This window comes from Entelurus aequoreus, linkage group LG23 (genome assembly GCF_033978785.1).
Source record: "Entelurus aequoreus isolate RoL-2023_Sb linkage group LG23, RoL_Eaeq_v1.1, whole genome shotgun sequence".
NCBI lineage: Eukaryota > Metazoa > Chordata > Actinopteri > Syngnathiformes > Syngnathidae > Entelurus > Entelurus aequoreus.
The window spans coordinates 18783245-18800330 of record NC_084753.1 but is presented as its reverse complement, the minus strand read 5'-3'; the positions used below and the strand labels follow the sequence as shown (position 1 = coordinate 18800330).

Sequence of the window (17086 nt, the reverse complement as noted above, 5' to 3'; positions counted from 1 at the left end):
CCGACTAGCAGAGATCTACTGTACCAAGGTCATTCTGCCTGGTATGGTAATTTCATAACCTGGGGGTGCATGAGTGCTGCCGATTCATTGGTGGGGATACATGAATTCCAACATGTGCTGTGACATTCCAAACAGTGCATGATCCCCTCAATGAATTTTAGCAGTAGGTCTTTAAGAACAGCTGAATACTCCTGATATATAGAGGATCTTTGGCTAGTATTTTTGCAGTAGGTCCTTAAAACAGCAGATTTATCTTGTTGTATAGAGGATCTTTGGCTAGTATTTTTGCAGTAGGTCCTTAAAACAGCAGATTTATCTTGTTGTATAGAGGATCTTTGCTAGTATTTTTGCAGTAGGTCCTTAAAACAGCAGAATTATCTTGTTGTATACAGGATCTTTGACTAGTATTTTTGCAGTAGGTCTTTAAAAACAGCTGATTACTCCTGATATATAGAGGATCTTTGACTAGTATTTTTGCAGTAGGTCCTTAAAACAGCAGATTTCTCTTGTTGTATAGAGGATCTTTGACTAGAATGTTTGCAGTAGGTCCTTAAAAACAGCAAAACACTCCTGAAATATAGAGTATCTTTGACTAGTATTTTTGCTGTAGGTCTTTAAAAAACAGCAAAATAGTCCTGATGTATAGAGGATCTTTGACTAGTATTTTTGCAGTAGGTCCTTAAAACAGCAGATTTACCTTGTTGTATAGAGGATCTTTGGCTAGTATTTTTGCAGTAGGTCCTTAAAACAGCAGATTTATCTTGTTGTATAGAGGATCTTTGGCTAGTATTTTTGCAGTAGGTCCTTAAAACAGCAGATTTATCTTGTTGTATAGAGGATCTTTGCTAGTATTTTTGCAGTAGGTCCTTAAAACAGCAGAATTATCTTGTTGTATACAGGATCTTTGACTAGTATTTTTGCAGTAGGTCTTTAAAAACAGCTGATTACTCCTGATATATAGAGGATCTTTGACTAGTATTTTTGCAGTAGGTCCTTAAAACAGCAGATTTCTCTTGTTGTATAGAGGATCTTTGACTAGAATGTTTGCGGTAGGTCCTTAAAAACAGCAAAACACTCCTGAAATATAGAGTATCTTTGACTAGTATTTTTGCTGTAGGTCTTTAAAAAACAGCAAAATAGTCCTGATGTATAGAGGATCTTTGACTAGTATTTTTGCAGTAGGTCCTTAAAACAGCAGATTTATCTTGTTGTATAGAGGATCTTTGCTAGTATTTTTGCAGTAGGTCCCTAAAAACAGCAGAATACTCCTGTTATATAGAGGATCTTTGATCAGTATTTTTGCAGAAGGTCTCTAAAAACAGCAAAATACTCCTGAAATATGGAGCATCTTTGACTAGTATTTTTGCAGTAGGTCTTTAAAAACATCAGAATATTCCTGATATACAGAGGATCTTTGACTAGTATTTTTGCAGTAGGTCCTTAAAACAGCAGATTTATCTTGTTGTATAGAGGATCTTTGCTAGTATTTTTGCAGTAGGTCCTTAAAACAGCAGAATTATCTTGTTGTATACAGGATCTTTGACTAGTATTTTTGCAGTAGGTCTTTAAAAACAGCTGATTACTCCTGATATATAGAGGATCTTTGACTAGTATTTTTGCAGTAGGTCCTTAAAACAGCAGATTTCTCTTGTTGTATAGAGGATCTTTGACTAGAATGTTTGCAGTAGGTCCTTAAAAACAGCAAAACACTCCTGAAATATAGAGTATCTTTGACTAGTATTTTTGCTGTAGGTCTTTAAAAAACAGCAAAATAGTCCTGATGTATAGAGGATCTTTGACTAGTATTTTTGCAGTAGGTCCTTAAAACAGCAGATTTACCTTGTTGTATAGAGGATCTTTGGCTAGTATTTTTGCAGTAGGTCCTTAAAACAGCAGATTTATCTTGTTGTATAGAGGATCTTTGGCTAGTATTTTTGCAGTAGGTCCTTAAAACAGCAGATTTATCTTGTTGTATAGAGGATCTTTGCTAGTATTTTTGCAGTAGGTCCTTAAAACAGCAGAATTATCTTGTTGTATACAGGATCTTTGACTAGTATTTTTGCAGTAGGTCTTTAAAAACAGCTGATTACTCCTGATATATAGAGGATCTTTGACTAGTATTTTTGCAGTAGGTCCTTAAAACAGCAGATTTCTCTTGTTGTATAGAGGATCTTTGACTAGAATGTTTGCGGTAGGTCCTTAAAAACAGCAAAACACTCCTGAAATATAGAGTATCTTTGACTAGTATTTTTGCTGTAGGTCTTTAAAAAACAGCAAAATAGTCCTGATGTATAGAGGATCTTTGACTAGTATTTTTGCAGTAGGTCCTTAAAACAGCAGATTTATCTTGTTGTATAGAGGATCTTTGCTAGTATTTTTGCAGTAGGTCCCTAAAAACAGCAGAATACTCCTGTTATATAGAGGATCTTTGATCAGTATTTTTGCAGAAGGTCTCTAAAAACAGCAAAATACTCCTGAAATATGGAGCATCTTTGACTAGTATTTTTGCAGTAGGTCTTTAAAAACATCAGAATATTCCTGATATACAGAGGATCTTTGACTAGTATTTTTGCAGTAGGTCTTTAAAAACATCAGAATATTCCTGATATACAGAGGATCTTTGACTAGTATTTTTGCAGTAGGTCTTTAAAAATAGCTGAATACTCCTGATATATAGAGGATCTTTGACTAGAATTTTTGCGGTAGGTCCTTAAAAACAGCAAAACACTCCTGAAATATAGAGGATCTTTGACTAGTATTTTTGCAGTAGGTCCCTAAAAACAGCAGAATACTCCTGTTATATAGAGGGTCTTTGATCAGTATTTTTGCAGTAGGTCTCTAAAAACAGCAAAAGACTCCTGAAATATGGAGCATCTTTGACTAGTATTTTTGCAGTAGGTCTTTAAAAACATCAGAATATTCCTGATATATAGAGGATCTTTGACTAGTATTTTTGCAGTAGGTCTTTAAAAATAGCTGAATACTCCTGATATATAGAGGATCTTTGACTAGAATTTTTGCGGTAGGTCCTTAAAAACAGCAAAACACTCCAGAAATATAGAGGATCTTTGACTAGTATTTTTACTGTAGGTCTTTAAAAACAGAAAAATAGTCCTGATGTATAGAGGATCTCTGACTAGTATTTTTGCACTAGTTCCCTAAAAACAACAGAATACTCCTGTTATATAGAGGATCTTTGATCAGTATTTTTGCAGTAGGTCTCTAAAAACAGCAAAATACTCCTGAAATATGGAGCATCTTTGACTAGAATTTTTGCAGTAGGTCCTTAAAAACAGCAAAACACTCCTGAAATATACAGGATCTTTGACTAGTATTTTTACTGTAGGTCTTTAAAAACAGCAAAATAGTCCTGATGTATAGAGGATCTTTGACTAGTATTTTTGCAGTAGGTCCCTAAAAACAGCAGAATACTCCTGTTATATAGAGGATCTTTGATCAGTATTTTTGCAGTAGGTCTCTAAAAACAGCAAAATACTCCTGAAATATGGAGCATCTTTGACTAGTATGTTTGCAGTAGGTCTTTAAAAACATCAGAATATTCCTGATATGTAGAGGATCTTTGACTAGTATGTTTGCAGTAGGTCTTTAAAAACATCAGAATATTCCTGATATGTAGAGGATCTTTGACTAGTATTTTTGCAGTAGGTCTTTAAAAACAGCAGATTACGCCTGCTATATGCAGTGCAGTGATTCTCAAACTGTGGTACTAGTGGTACACGGGCTCTATCTAGTGGTACGCCAAATATTTAATTCATTATCTAAATAGTGCTTTATTTTTCTATATTCAAACACAGTGTTACTTTTCAAATTGTGTGTAATGTTACAGTGGCCAAAATATTAAACATATTTGTTAAATAAAGCCTGTGCCTTGTTTTTAGTGAATACTCATGCCTATTACGCTACTGTATTTTAATGTGGGTCATTATGGTGGTACTTGGAGAATCAAGTCTTTTCTGAGGTGGTAGTTGGTAAAAACAGTTTGAGAACCACTGATATAGAGGATCTTTGACTAGTATTTATGGAGTAAAACCGCGGAATACTCCTGATATATACAGTAGAGCAGTGATTCTCAAACTGTGGTTCATGTACCACTAGTGGTACATGTACCACTAGTACCATCTAGAATCACTGAATAAATATTCAAACATAGTGTTACTTATCTTGACTGTAACCCCCGACGAGCAGAGATCTACTGTACCAAGGTCATTCTGCCTGGTATGGTAATGTCATAACCTGGGGGTGCATGAATGCTGCCGGTTCATTGGTGGGGATACATGAATGCCGACGTGTGCCGTGACATTCCAAACAGTGCATGATCCCCTCAATGGGACAGTTGAATCTAACTGTCCATAAGTACTAACCAGGTGTGTGTGTGTGTGTGTGTGTGTGTGTGTGTGTGTGTGTGTGTGTGTGTGTGTGTGTGTGTGTGTGTGTGTGTGTGTGTGTGTGTGTGTGTGTGTGTGTGTGTGTGTGTGTGTACTCTCACCTTGGTACTGTAGGGGGATGTCAATCTTGGGCCCGATGACGTAATGTCCTTCTTCTAAGCTATGAGCTGTTACAGTAGTCCACTGGCGACAGGAGTGCAGCAGAACCACATCCTCCTCTGATAGACCCTCGACACATTCACCTTGGAGACACACAGGTGTACACACGTCTTCATTAGACAACTGTTGGTTTTTTTGTAGTAGTAACTTGGCCATAGACAAAACAAAGAAACATACACACAGGATGAATATAGATAAATACTCACATCTGTAATTATTACCACGCCTGTAATGTTACTGGCAACACTAATACTAATAATTATATATATTTATTTATATATATATTTACTTCAAGTTATTACAGTATGTCTCTACATACATGTTTATTTATTTATTTTTATTAACTTTGGCCAAAGAGGGCGCATTTCAATTTCTGACACACACTTGGTATTGCATACGTTGACCAGAGGGGGAGCACTTAAAATTTTTACACACACTTATTTCATATGTTGACCAGAGGGGGAGCACTTTTAAAATCGACACACAGTCAATTTGAAAAATCCCTCCTTTTTGGGACCACCCTAATTTTGATAGATTTTACCACCAGGGGGTGGTGAAAATGAGACATTCTCTATTGGATGCAATGGACTTTTCTTTGTTGATGTTTCAAGAAGGGTAGAAATACAAGAACACACACACACACACACACACACACACACACACACACACACACACACACACACACACACACACACACACACACACTGTTCTACAATAGAGCCATCATGTAGCGCAGTGATCCAAATGAGTCTCACACTCTCTTTGTGATGGACGATTTGATACACATCTAGATACATGGGTTAAAGAACGATTTAAAAATAGAAATGATGTACAAACGATTCGATAATGTGTACGTTCGAAAACGATTCGAGTCTTTTGAACGGCTCTTTTAAGAGAACGATTCCCAGTTGTGAGCCATTTTGTTTGGGAGCCGTTTTTCATGCACATGCAAATTTATTGTGTGCCACCTGACTGGCAACTCGGCTAGATAATGAATCATAACTGCACTTCATTGGGGATTTTCCCTATAATTGACAATCCTTTATGTGAGACAAGAACACAGGTTTTCTTGTTTTTTAATGCATTATAAATAGTTAATAAATGTGTTTAAAAGTCTGCTTACAATGGATGGAGCCTATGGAAGTCACTCTATTCTGCCTATAAAGCCCTTAAAACACCTCCATTAAGGTTTTATATGCATGATGTAAGTATATATGTAATGTAGTAACAAGCACAATTTTAATAACATTTAATATTTACGTATTTTACTCATTTTAAGCATGCGTGGCGCATTGTTTTCAAAAAGGCATCACGACGTTCGCTTTTTTCCCAACGTCACCGATTTCTACTCACTGCAGACTACATGAGAGCCAACAAACATAATAAAACATCACTTACTGTACAATGTCTGCTGTCATAATGATGCCGACTGATAGAATCTTTTTATATTCCCGTTAAGATGAAGAATGACTCATAATCCTCACGAAGAAAAGGGGGATGGAACCAGGCATCTTTTCGTGTCGTTCTTGCCATTTCCGGGTCTAAATTGGCTGTCAAAATGTACCAAATTGTCGGAATATGTCCTCATCCTTCTACTATTCAGGTAAGAGGCATTATTTATGATCTATATTTAAAGGCCTACTGAAACCCACTACTACCGACCACGCAGTCTGATCGTTTATATATCAATGATGAAATCTTAACATTGCAACACATGCCAATACGGCCGGGTTAACTTATAAAGTGCAATTTTAAATTTCCCGCTAAACTTCCGGTTGAAAACGTCTATGTAAGATGACGTATGCGCGTGACGTCAATCGTTGAAACGGAAGTATTCGGACTCCCTTGAATCCAATACAAAAAGCTATGTTTTCATCTCAAAATTCCACAGTATTCTGGACATCTTTGTTGGTGAATCTTTTGCAATTTGTTGAATGAACAATGAAGACTGCAAAGAAGAAAGTTGTAGGTGGGATTGGTGTATTAGCGGCTGGCTGCAGCAACACAATCAGGAGGACTTTGACTTGGATAGCAGACGCGCTAGCCGACGCTAGCCGCCGACCGCACGGATGATCGGGTGAAGTCCTTCGTCGCTCCGTCGATCGCTGGAACGCAGGTGAGCACGGGTGTTGATGAGCAGATGAGGGGTGGCTGGCGTAGGTGGATAGCTAATGTTTTTAGCATAGCTCTGTGAGGTCCCGTTGCTAAGTTAGCTTCAATGGCGTTGTTAGCAACAGCATTGTTAAGCTTCGCCAGGCTGGAAAGCATTAACCGTGTATTTACAGGTCCATGGTTTAATAGTATTGTTGATTTTCTGTCTATCCTTCCAGTCAGGGGCTTATTTCTTTTGTTTCTATATGCAGTTAAGCCTGATGCTATCACGTTAGCTCCGTAGCTAAAGTGTTTCACCGATGTATTGTCGTAGAGATAAAAGTCACTGTGAATGTCCATTTCGCGTTCTCGACTCTCATTTTCAAGAGGATATAGTATCCGAGGTGGTTTAAATTACAAATCCGTGATCCACAATAGAAAAAGGAGAGAGTGTAGAATCCACTGAGCCAGCTTGTACCTAAGTTACGGTCAGAGCGAAAAAAGATGCATCCTGCACTGCACTCTAGTCCTTCACTCTCACGTCCTCATGCACAAATCTTTCATCCTGGCTCAAATTAATGAGGTAATCGTCACTTTCTCGGTCCGAATCGCTCTCGCTGCTGGTGTAAACAATGGGGAAATGTGAGGAGCCTTTCAACCTGTGACGTCACACTACTTCCGGTACAGGCAAGGCTTTTTTTTATCAGCGACCAAAAGTTGCGAACTTTATCATCGATGTTCTCTACTAAATCCTTTCAGCAAAAATATGGCAATATCGCGAAATTATCAAGTATGACACATAGAATGGATCTGCTATCCCCGTTTAAATAAAAAAAATTAATTTCAGTAGGCCTTTAACTCTTAGAGCAAAGAAGCAGCTGACCACTTAATGATGTCAACATAGGCACACAAGCTAGTGATCACATCGCCGCTATAAATAGTTTGTCTGCCTTAGCGCTTGTTATAACAATATCATTAATACTTGGTTAATATTCAAGTCACAAAATATATTGTTGCCGTTTTTTTAATGGTTATTTATTAGGTTTTTTGGTGGAATAGATTACCTTCCATTGGCTCCATTGTTCGCAGACTTTTATTTACGAGTTAGAATGCATTTTAAAAAATAAATTTGTTGTCATGTCTTTCATAATGATTGTGAACAGTTGAAATAAAATAAAAAGTTCAGTTCCCTTTTAAAGGAAACTTAGCAGCTATTGGATTACCTTTTTTAAATTATTAAATAATTATATATATTTTTTACATATAGATATATATAGATATTGTATATATTTATATATTTTTTTATTTTTTAGTTGTATTTTTTATTTTATTTTATGTATTTATTTTTATTTGGATTTACTTTTTGGGTTCATTATTCTAAAGCAGTGGTTCTTAACCTGGGTTCGATCGAGCCCTAGGGGTTCGGCGGAGGTCATGACACACCTGACTCATCGTGTAAATAAAAACTTCTCCCTATCGGCGTATTACGGATACGGCAACAGCAAAAGTCACACTGATTTGCAGGTGTGTAATTTGTTGTGAGTTTATGCACTATGTTGGTTTTGTTCTTTGAACAAGGTGATGTTCATGCACGGTTCATTTTGTACACCAGTAATAAAACATGGTAACACTTTAGTATGGGGAGCATATTCACCATTAATTAGTTGCTTATTAACATGCAAATTAGTAACATATTGGTTCTTAACTAGTCATTATTAAGTACTTATTAATGCCTTATTATCGACATGGCCTTATTATAACCCTAACCCTCTAACCCTGGCCCTAACCCTAACCCTAACCCTAACCAAATAACTATAAATTAAGTCTTTATTCCTTAGAATATGTTCCCCTAGTGTCCAAAAAACTCTAAATTAAGTCTCTGTTACTTAGAATATGTTCCCCATACTAAAGTGTTACCAAAAACATATACTGTACCTTTGTCTTGAATTTGAAAAAAAACAACATTTTATTTTTCACTGAAGAAGGGTTCGGTGAATGCGCATATGAAACTGGTGGGGTTCGGTACCTCCAACAAGGTTAAGAACCACTGTTCTAAAGGTAGTAATTCAAGCGTACACACACCAGATATACTAGTGCAATTTTGTACTCACATTTTTATTATGTCCTAATTTTTTATTGTAGTGGTATTTATACATTTAATATCCGTTTTATTCATACTTATTTGTGTATTTTTTTCTATATTGTTAAAATGCTACACATTTATTGAAGTGAGGGAAAGTTCTACCGAGTGATGTCATTGCCAAAGCAGGGAAGTATGGCCGCGCCTCATGGGATGTTTACAGCGAAAACACAAGAAAAAATACAATTATAGCAAATATTTCAGAATATTCCTCACAAATAGAGTAATATGCATGTACATTTAAATTATTCTAATCCATATTGTATCTTATAACCAATGTTCCCTCTAATGTGCGCGCCTGTGCAATTGCGCACTGCTCAAGCGTCCTCTGCGCAAGGCAAATCTATGCCACGCACAAAATCAAATAAAAAAATATGCGCATAACAATTTGACACACGGACACGACAGAGAAAACAGTTTTCGTTATCATTGTTTAAGTATTGTAACGTCTGTCGAGACGCTTTGAGGACATGAATTCCATCCATCACTTTACTGAGCAAAACTCTTTATTGTCGGCCATAAACACATCACCAAAACATTAGTAAAAAAAATGATATCTAGCAAAAGTGGTCATTTTCTGCAGTACAAACCAGACCAAAAGCAACTTTGTTATATCAACAGCAGCCGCTCGCTCTTTCTCACTCGCGCCAACACATGCACATATGGCACTTAGCCAGTGATGCGTTTACAGCCGCACAAAAAGTCGGACAACTCCAACACCACACATAAAGTGTCATTCCAGGTCGTTACACTATGATTTACCAATCAAATGTGTGCTTATTCTAGTGACATTCATTAGGAATCTTAATTTATAAATATTAATCATGAAATGCTGTTAGTATATTAAATAAATACTAAAAAAAATATAATTTTTACCAACAGGAAGTTGCAGGAATGTACACATGATCCCCTGCTTACATCTCATTGTGCAACATGTGAATGTTTTAATGGGAACTAAATGCAATGTCTGAAAGGGGTACAAATTATTTCCAAAGCAGGACCTCCACCCAGACAAACAATACAAGTACACAGTTCATGAAAAACAATATTTTTTGTTATTGTCATTGTAAGTGGGCCTAAACACTTATATTAGAAATGGAAATGACTGATGTCATTTGATTATAATAATAAGAGAATGTTGTCTGTCTCTGTGTTGGCCCTGCGATGAGGTGGGGACATGTCCAGGGTGCACACCGCCTTCCACCTGAATGCAGCTGAGATAGGCTCCAGCACCACCCGCGACCCCGAAAGGGACAAGCGGGAGAAAATGGATGGATGGATGGAGATTGAACTTGTTATTTAGTCAGATTTGGGACAGGTGTGCTGCTGGTGTAGCCACAGTGTGCACGTCTGATGTTGCTCACATGGGCTCCAGTGAATGCTCAGGGAGTTTTTGCGTTTGCTCACACACATGAACAATTAGAGGGAACATTGCATGGAGGCAAGGATTACTGACTTGGAAGCAGCTTTGCACTGTTGAGGGACGTTAGCAGCTAGCTTGCGAGCAAAAACACATCAATAAGGTAAGCAAACGGAGCATATTCCTGGCTCTCGCCTTGTTTTAAAGACTAAATGTCAGCCTATTGCTATTCTCGCACGATAACCGGTCCACGTGTGTACACTCATTAAGCTAAAAATACAAAACTGATTGCTATCAACTGTGTTGGCTGCTACTGACGCAGCTGAATCGTTAGCTTATCAAACAGGATATCCGGTCGTATCGGTTTATCTCTCAACCTTATCTCACACACACCCACACGACTACACACACGTACACAAAGACTAAATATAAAGTATAACATGACACCCTGACTTTTACACCAAGTAATAAAAAAAGTTTTACCGGTTTAGCTTCAACAATGTTATTTGTACATGTGCGTATTAAACAGGCTTGTGGCATAAATGGTGGGTTGAATTATATTTTTTTTATATTTGTTGGTTTATAAATATGTATAATTATTTCATGTCTAACTCTCTAATATATATCTTTTCTATGTTCCTGTCTACATGTGGAAATGGCGGCCATTTTGAAAAATGACACCTTCAAAACCAATAAAATAAAGCAAAGGTCTTCGAGGTTTCAAAAAATTTGTTATTTCAGGCAAATTGATGGACTTTAAATTTTTCTGTTACAGAATATTAAAAAAAAAAAAAAAAAAGTTAGTATTTGTTGCAAGCTGATCTATTTTTGCTTATTACTAGCTGTCAGCTAGCGCTGCAAATTGCTAGCTGGGAACTAGCATGCTAATCACTAGCTGGCAGCTAGTGACACAAATTGTTAGCACCGCAAATTGCTAATACTGCAAATCGCTAGCTGGCAACAAGCATGCTAATAACTAGCTGGCAACTAGTGTGCTTCTCACCAGCTGTCAGCTCGTGTCCCAAATTGCTAGCACCACAAATTGCTAACACTGCAATTGGCTTGCTGGCAATTAGCACGCTAATCGGCAACTAGCGCGCTTATCACCAGCTGACAGCTTGCGCCGCAAATTGCTAGCCAGCATTATTCCTTGCTCTCTTGATTGCTAACATGAATATAATAATATAATTATTCATGTTTTTATTTTAAACCTGCAAGGCACAATAAGGTTTTCACGCCAAATGCCATCTCTAAACTGCACTACAAACCCCGTTTCCATATGAGTTGGGAAATTGTGTTAGATGTAAATATAAACGGAATACAATGATTTGCAAATCCTTTTCAACCCATATTCAATTGAATGCACTACAAAGACAAGATATTTGATGTTCAAACTCATAATTTTTTTTTTTTTTTGGCAAATAATAATTAACTTTGAATTTCATGGCTGCAACACGTGCCAAAGTAGTTGGGAAAGGGCATGTTCACCACTGTGTTACATGGCCTTTCCTTTTAACAACACTCAGTAAACGTTTGGGAACTGAGGAGACCAATTTTTGAAGCTTTTCATTTGGAATTCTTTCCCATTCTTGCTTGATGTACAGCTTAAGTTGTTCAACAGTCCGGGGGTCTCCATTGTGGTATTTTAGGCTTCATAATGCACCACACATTTTCAATGGGAGACAGGTCTGGACTACAGGCAGGCCAGTCTAGTACCCGCACTCTTTTACTATGAATCCACAGAACACTTTTCCACTTTGTATCAGTCCATCTTAGATGAGCTCAGGCCCAGCGAAGCCAATGCCGTTTCCGGGTGTTGTTGATAAACGGTTTTTGCCTTGCATAGGAGAGTTTTAACTTGCACTTACAGATGTAGCGACCAACTGTAGTTACTGACAGTGGGTTTCTGAAGTGTTCCTGAGCCCATGTGGTGATATCCTTTACACACTGATGTCGCTTGTTGATGCAGTACAGCCTGAGGGATCGAAGGTCACGGGCTTAGCTGCTTACGTGCAGTAATTTCTCCAGATTCTCTGAACCCTTTGATGATATTACGGACCGTAGATGGTGAAATCCCTAAATTCCTTGCAATAGCTGGTTGAGAAAGGTTTTTCTTAAACTGTTCAACAATTTGCTCACGCATTTGTTGACAAAGTGGTGACCCTCGCCACATCCTTGTTTGTGAATGACTGAGCATTTCATGGAATCTACTTTTATACCCAATCATGGCACCCACCTGTTCCCAATTTGCCTGTTCACCTGTGGGATGTTCCAAATAAGTGTTTGATGAGCATTCCTCAACTTTATCAGTATTTATTGCCACCTTCCCCAACTTCTTTGTCACGTGTTGCTGGCATCAAATTCTAAAGTTAATGATTATTTGCAAAAAAATTTTTTTTTATCAATTTGAACATCAAATATGTTGTCTTTGTATCATATTCAACTGAATATGGGTTGAAAATGATTTGCAAATCATTGTATTCCGTTTATATTTACATCTAACACAATCTCCCAACTCATATGGAAACGGGGTTTGTACAATGGTCATGTCGAATCAAAGCCATTTAAATGTGGGGGGTAGATATGAAGAAATATATTTTTAAAAGTTTAATTGACCACAAATTTAAAACCCTGTAGAAGACCTCGGCTGTATAAAATTGTGTTTAATACTGTTCTAAGATTGTCAAATAATACAGTATAGCGCCACTACTAGTTAGCTAGAAAATAGTAAGAGTTAAAAAATAAATAAATAATAATAATAATAAATTGTGACCTGGTCTGCCTATGTAAGTACAGTAATGAACTGGTATTTGTGTAGGCTAGCCCGGGGCAAGGCGCGCCGCACATTTCGCGCAATTTTCTCCATGCCGCCAAGTTGGAGACGTTCCCTCCTGGTTCCTTAGTATTCCGCACATCCACCGACACATCGCATCATTTGCATGTGAAAAGAATTGAGCAGTACTTTAGCAGCACAACAGACACTTTGTGGCTTTCCGGGCAGCTCTGGACCAGAACCACTTGTATGGAACCCCCCACCCCCCACCCCAAAAAAAAACAAAAAAAACAACAAAAGTCAAGAATAAACACGATGACGACTTTAAATGTTTAGGATGAACTAGAGTCTGAAATGCAAAGAATAATACTTTTCACAATAAAAGTTTGAGAGAAGTAATCCAATACATTTTGCAACATGAACTAAATGACTGATTATAAATATCTTTTTAACTTTCCTTGTCATTATAATCCTCATTATTTTGCATTTCTGGCTGAGAGTGAGGTCTGTGCTCTAGTTAAAAAACCTTTTTTGTAGAGAATATTGCAAATAAAATTGCTGTTTTAAGTTGCATACTAATAACATGAGAGCGCTGTTGAATAGAGGATCTTTGAGTGGCAGAGGATTTCTGCTATATGGAAGATTTTTGGCAATAGGATCTCAAAAACAACAGCCTAGTCCTGTTATATAAAGGATCTTTGACAGATGTTTTGCAGTATGTTGTAGCAGAGCACTCCTGTCTTTTATAGAGAGGATTGTTTTATAAACAATTTTGGCAATCGGTGCTTCAAACAGCTTCTCATCATATGAAAGATTGTTGGCCAGCATTACTGAAGCATGTCCTTAAACAAACAGAGTGGTTCTGTTATTTAGAAGATCTTTGATATGTTTTTTTGCAGTAGGTTCTTAAAATAGAACAGCAGTTCTGGCACATAGTAAATTTGAACTAGCGTTTTAAAACTCGCAGAGCACTCCTGTTGTATAGAGGATCTTTGACGCGTGTTTTTATTTTTTTTAATTTTGTGGTAGGTTCCAAAAACGTAGTGCTCTTGTTATATAGAGTACCTTTGATGAGTGGTTTTGCAGTAGCTCTTTGAAAACCGCTAAATACTCCTGAAATATAGAGGATCTTTGACTAATATTTTTGTAGTAGGCCTTTAAAAACAGCAACAATACTCCTGTTATTTGGAGGATCTTTGAATAGAGTTTTAGCATGAATATACACCATGAATTGATTACGAGGACCCCGACTTAAACAAGTTGAAAAACGTATTCGGGTTTTACCATTTAGTGGTCAATTGTACAGAATATGTACAGTACTGTGCAATCTACTAATAAAAGTTTCAATCAATCAAACAATCAATAGAGGATCTTTGACTAGTATTTTTGCAGTCTGTCCTTAAAACAGCATAATTCTCCTGTGGTATAGAGAAGTGGTCCCCAACCACCGGGCCACGGCCCGGTACCGGTCCGTGGACCGATTGGTACCGGGCCGCACAAGAAATTTAAAAAAAAGTATTATTATTATTTTTATTTTTTTTTTTTAAATTAAATCAACATAAAAAACACAATATACATTATATTTCAGTATAGATCAATACAGTCTGCAGGGATACAGTCCGTAAGCACACATGATTGTATTTCTTTATGACAAAAACACATGTAGGACACATTTTCAAGCGTTGACCAGTCCGCAGCTACAAAAAGGTTGGGGACTACTGGTATAGAGGATCTTTGACTAGAGTTTTTGCAGTAGGTCTTTAAAAACAGCTGAATACTCCTGATGTATAGAGGATCTTTGACTAGAATTTTTGCGGTACGTCCTTAAAAACAGCAGAACGCTCCTGAAATATAGAAGATCTTTGACTAGTATTTTTGCAGGAGGTCTTTAAAAACAGCAGAATATTCCGAATATGTAGAGGATATTTGACTAGTATTTTTGTAGTAGGTCTTTAAAAACAGCAAAAATACTCCTGAACTATGGAGCATCTTTGACCAGTATTTTTGAAGTAGGTTTTTAAAAACAGCAAAACAGTCCTGATGTATAGAGGATCTTTGATCAGTATTTTTGTAGTAGGTCTTTAAAAACAGCAAAATAGTCCTGAAATATAGAGGATCTTTGACTAGTATTTTTGCAGTAGTTCCTTAAAAACAGCAAAATACTCCTGATATATAGAGGATCTTTGACTAGTATTTTTGCAGTAAGTCTTTAAAAATAGCTGAATATTCCTGATATCTAGAGGATCTTTGACTAGTATTTTTGCAATAGGTCTTTAAAAACAGCAAAATACTCTTGCAATATAGAAGATCTTTTACTAGTATTTTTTGCAGTAGGTCTCTAAATACAGCAAAATACTCCTGATGTATAGAGGATCTTTGACTAGTATTTTTGCAGTAGATCTTTAAAAATAGCAAAATACTCCTCAAATATAGAGGATCTTTGACTACTATTTTTGCAATAAGTATTTAAAAACCGCAAAATACTCTTGAAATATAGAAGATCTTTGACTAGTATTTTAGCAGTAGGTCTCTAAAAACAGCAAAATTCTCCCGATACATAGAGGATCTGTGACTAGTATTTTTGCATTAGGTCTTTAAAAACAGCAAAATAGTCCTGATATATAGAGGATATTTGCCAATATTTTTGCAGTGATCTTTAAAAACTGCAGAATACTCCTGATATATGGAGGATCTTTAACTAGTATTTTTGTAGTTTGTCTTTAAAAACATCAGAATATTCCTGATATATAGAGGATCTTTAACTAGTATTTTTGTAGTTTGTCTTTAAAAACATGAGAATATTCCTTATATATAGAGGATCTTTGACTAGTATTTTTGCAGTAGGTCTTTAAAAACAGCAGATTACGCCTGCTATATGCAGTGCAGTGATTCTCAAACTGTGGTACTAGTGGTACACGGGCTCTAACTAGTGGTATGCCAAAGATTTGATTCATTATCTAAATAGTGCTTTATTGTTCTATATTCAAACACAGTCTTACTGTTCAAATGGTGTGTAATGTTACAGTGGCCAAAATATTAAACATATTTGTTAAATAAAACCTGTTCCTTGTTTTTAATAAATACTTTATGCCTACTAAGCTACTGTATTTTAATGTGTGTCATTATGGTGGTACTTGGAGAATCAAGTGTTTTCTGAGGTGGTAGTTGGTGCAAACAGTTTGAGAACCACTAATATAGAGGATATTTTAGTATTTTTGCAGTAAGTCTTTAAAAACCGCAGAATACTCCTGATATATACAGTAGAGCAGTGATTCTCAAACTGTGGTACATGTACCACTAGTGGTACACAGGCTCCATCTAATGGTATGCCAACGAATCACTTAATTAAATATTCAAACACAGTGTTATTGTTCAAACTGTGCGTAATGTTACAATGGTCAAAAACATTAAATATACTTATTAAATAAAACCCCTGCCTTGTTTTTAATAATATTCAGGCCTACTACGCTACTGTATTTTAAAGTCTGTCATTATGGTGGTACTTGGAAAGTGTTTTCTGAGGTGGTACTTGGTGAAAATCATTTCAGTAGAGAATCTGCTCTTTTTTGCAGTAGGTCCTTAAAAACAGCAGAATATTCCGGATGTATAGAGGATCTTTGACTAGTATTTTTGCAGTAGGTCTTTAAAAAAGCAAAGCCCTCTTCTTACCATAGTAGGTTCTTAAAAAAAAATTAGTGGTCCTGTTAAATAGAGGATCTATGACTTGTAGTTTTGCAGTAATTTATTTTTTTATTTTTTTATTTACCAAGGATCAAATTCATTATAAATTTCCTTTACAATAGTGTACTGTATAAAAGGCAAACCCAGCAGTTTACAGTTTACACACTAAAAAATAAAATACACTAATACAAAAAAATGAAATACTGTACAAGAACATTAGAGACAAGGTTAACTACTGTATTACATCCATCCATTTTCTGCCGCTTGTCCCTTTTGGGGTCGCGGGGGTGCTGGAGCCTATCTCAATTGCAGGTAAAAGGACTTCCTTTTTTCAGTTCCACGAACCTAAGGTGTGAAGTGGTACGAGTTATTTCAGTTTAAAAGGCTTCCGGCGTTCATTCCGAGAATAACAGTAAAACAGAGCCTTGCATTGACATTTTCAGTTTTCTCGATTCTAAACTTCCCAAAGAGAAGGC

At 36.6% G+C, this 17086-nt stretch overlaps 1 protein-coding gene across 1 annotated transcript in view; it reads right to left on the bottom strand.

Moving 5' to 3' along the window:
* Nucleotides 1-17086, bottom strand: part of gareml (GRB2 associated, regulator of MAPK1-like) — a 63975-nt gene that overhangs the window by 46215 nt on the left and 674 nt on the right. The window contains exon 2 of the mRNA XM_062034516.1: nucleotides 4508-4648. Coding sequence (XP_061890500.1) covers nucleotides 4508-4648 — 141 coding nt within the window. The remainder of the gene's footprint in view (nucleotides 1-4507; nucleotides 4649-17086) is intronic.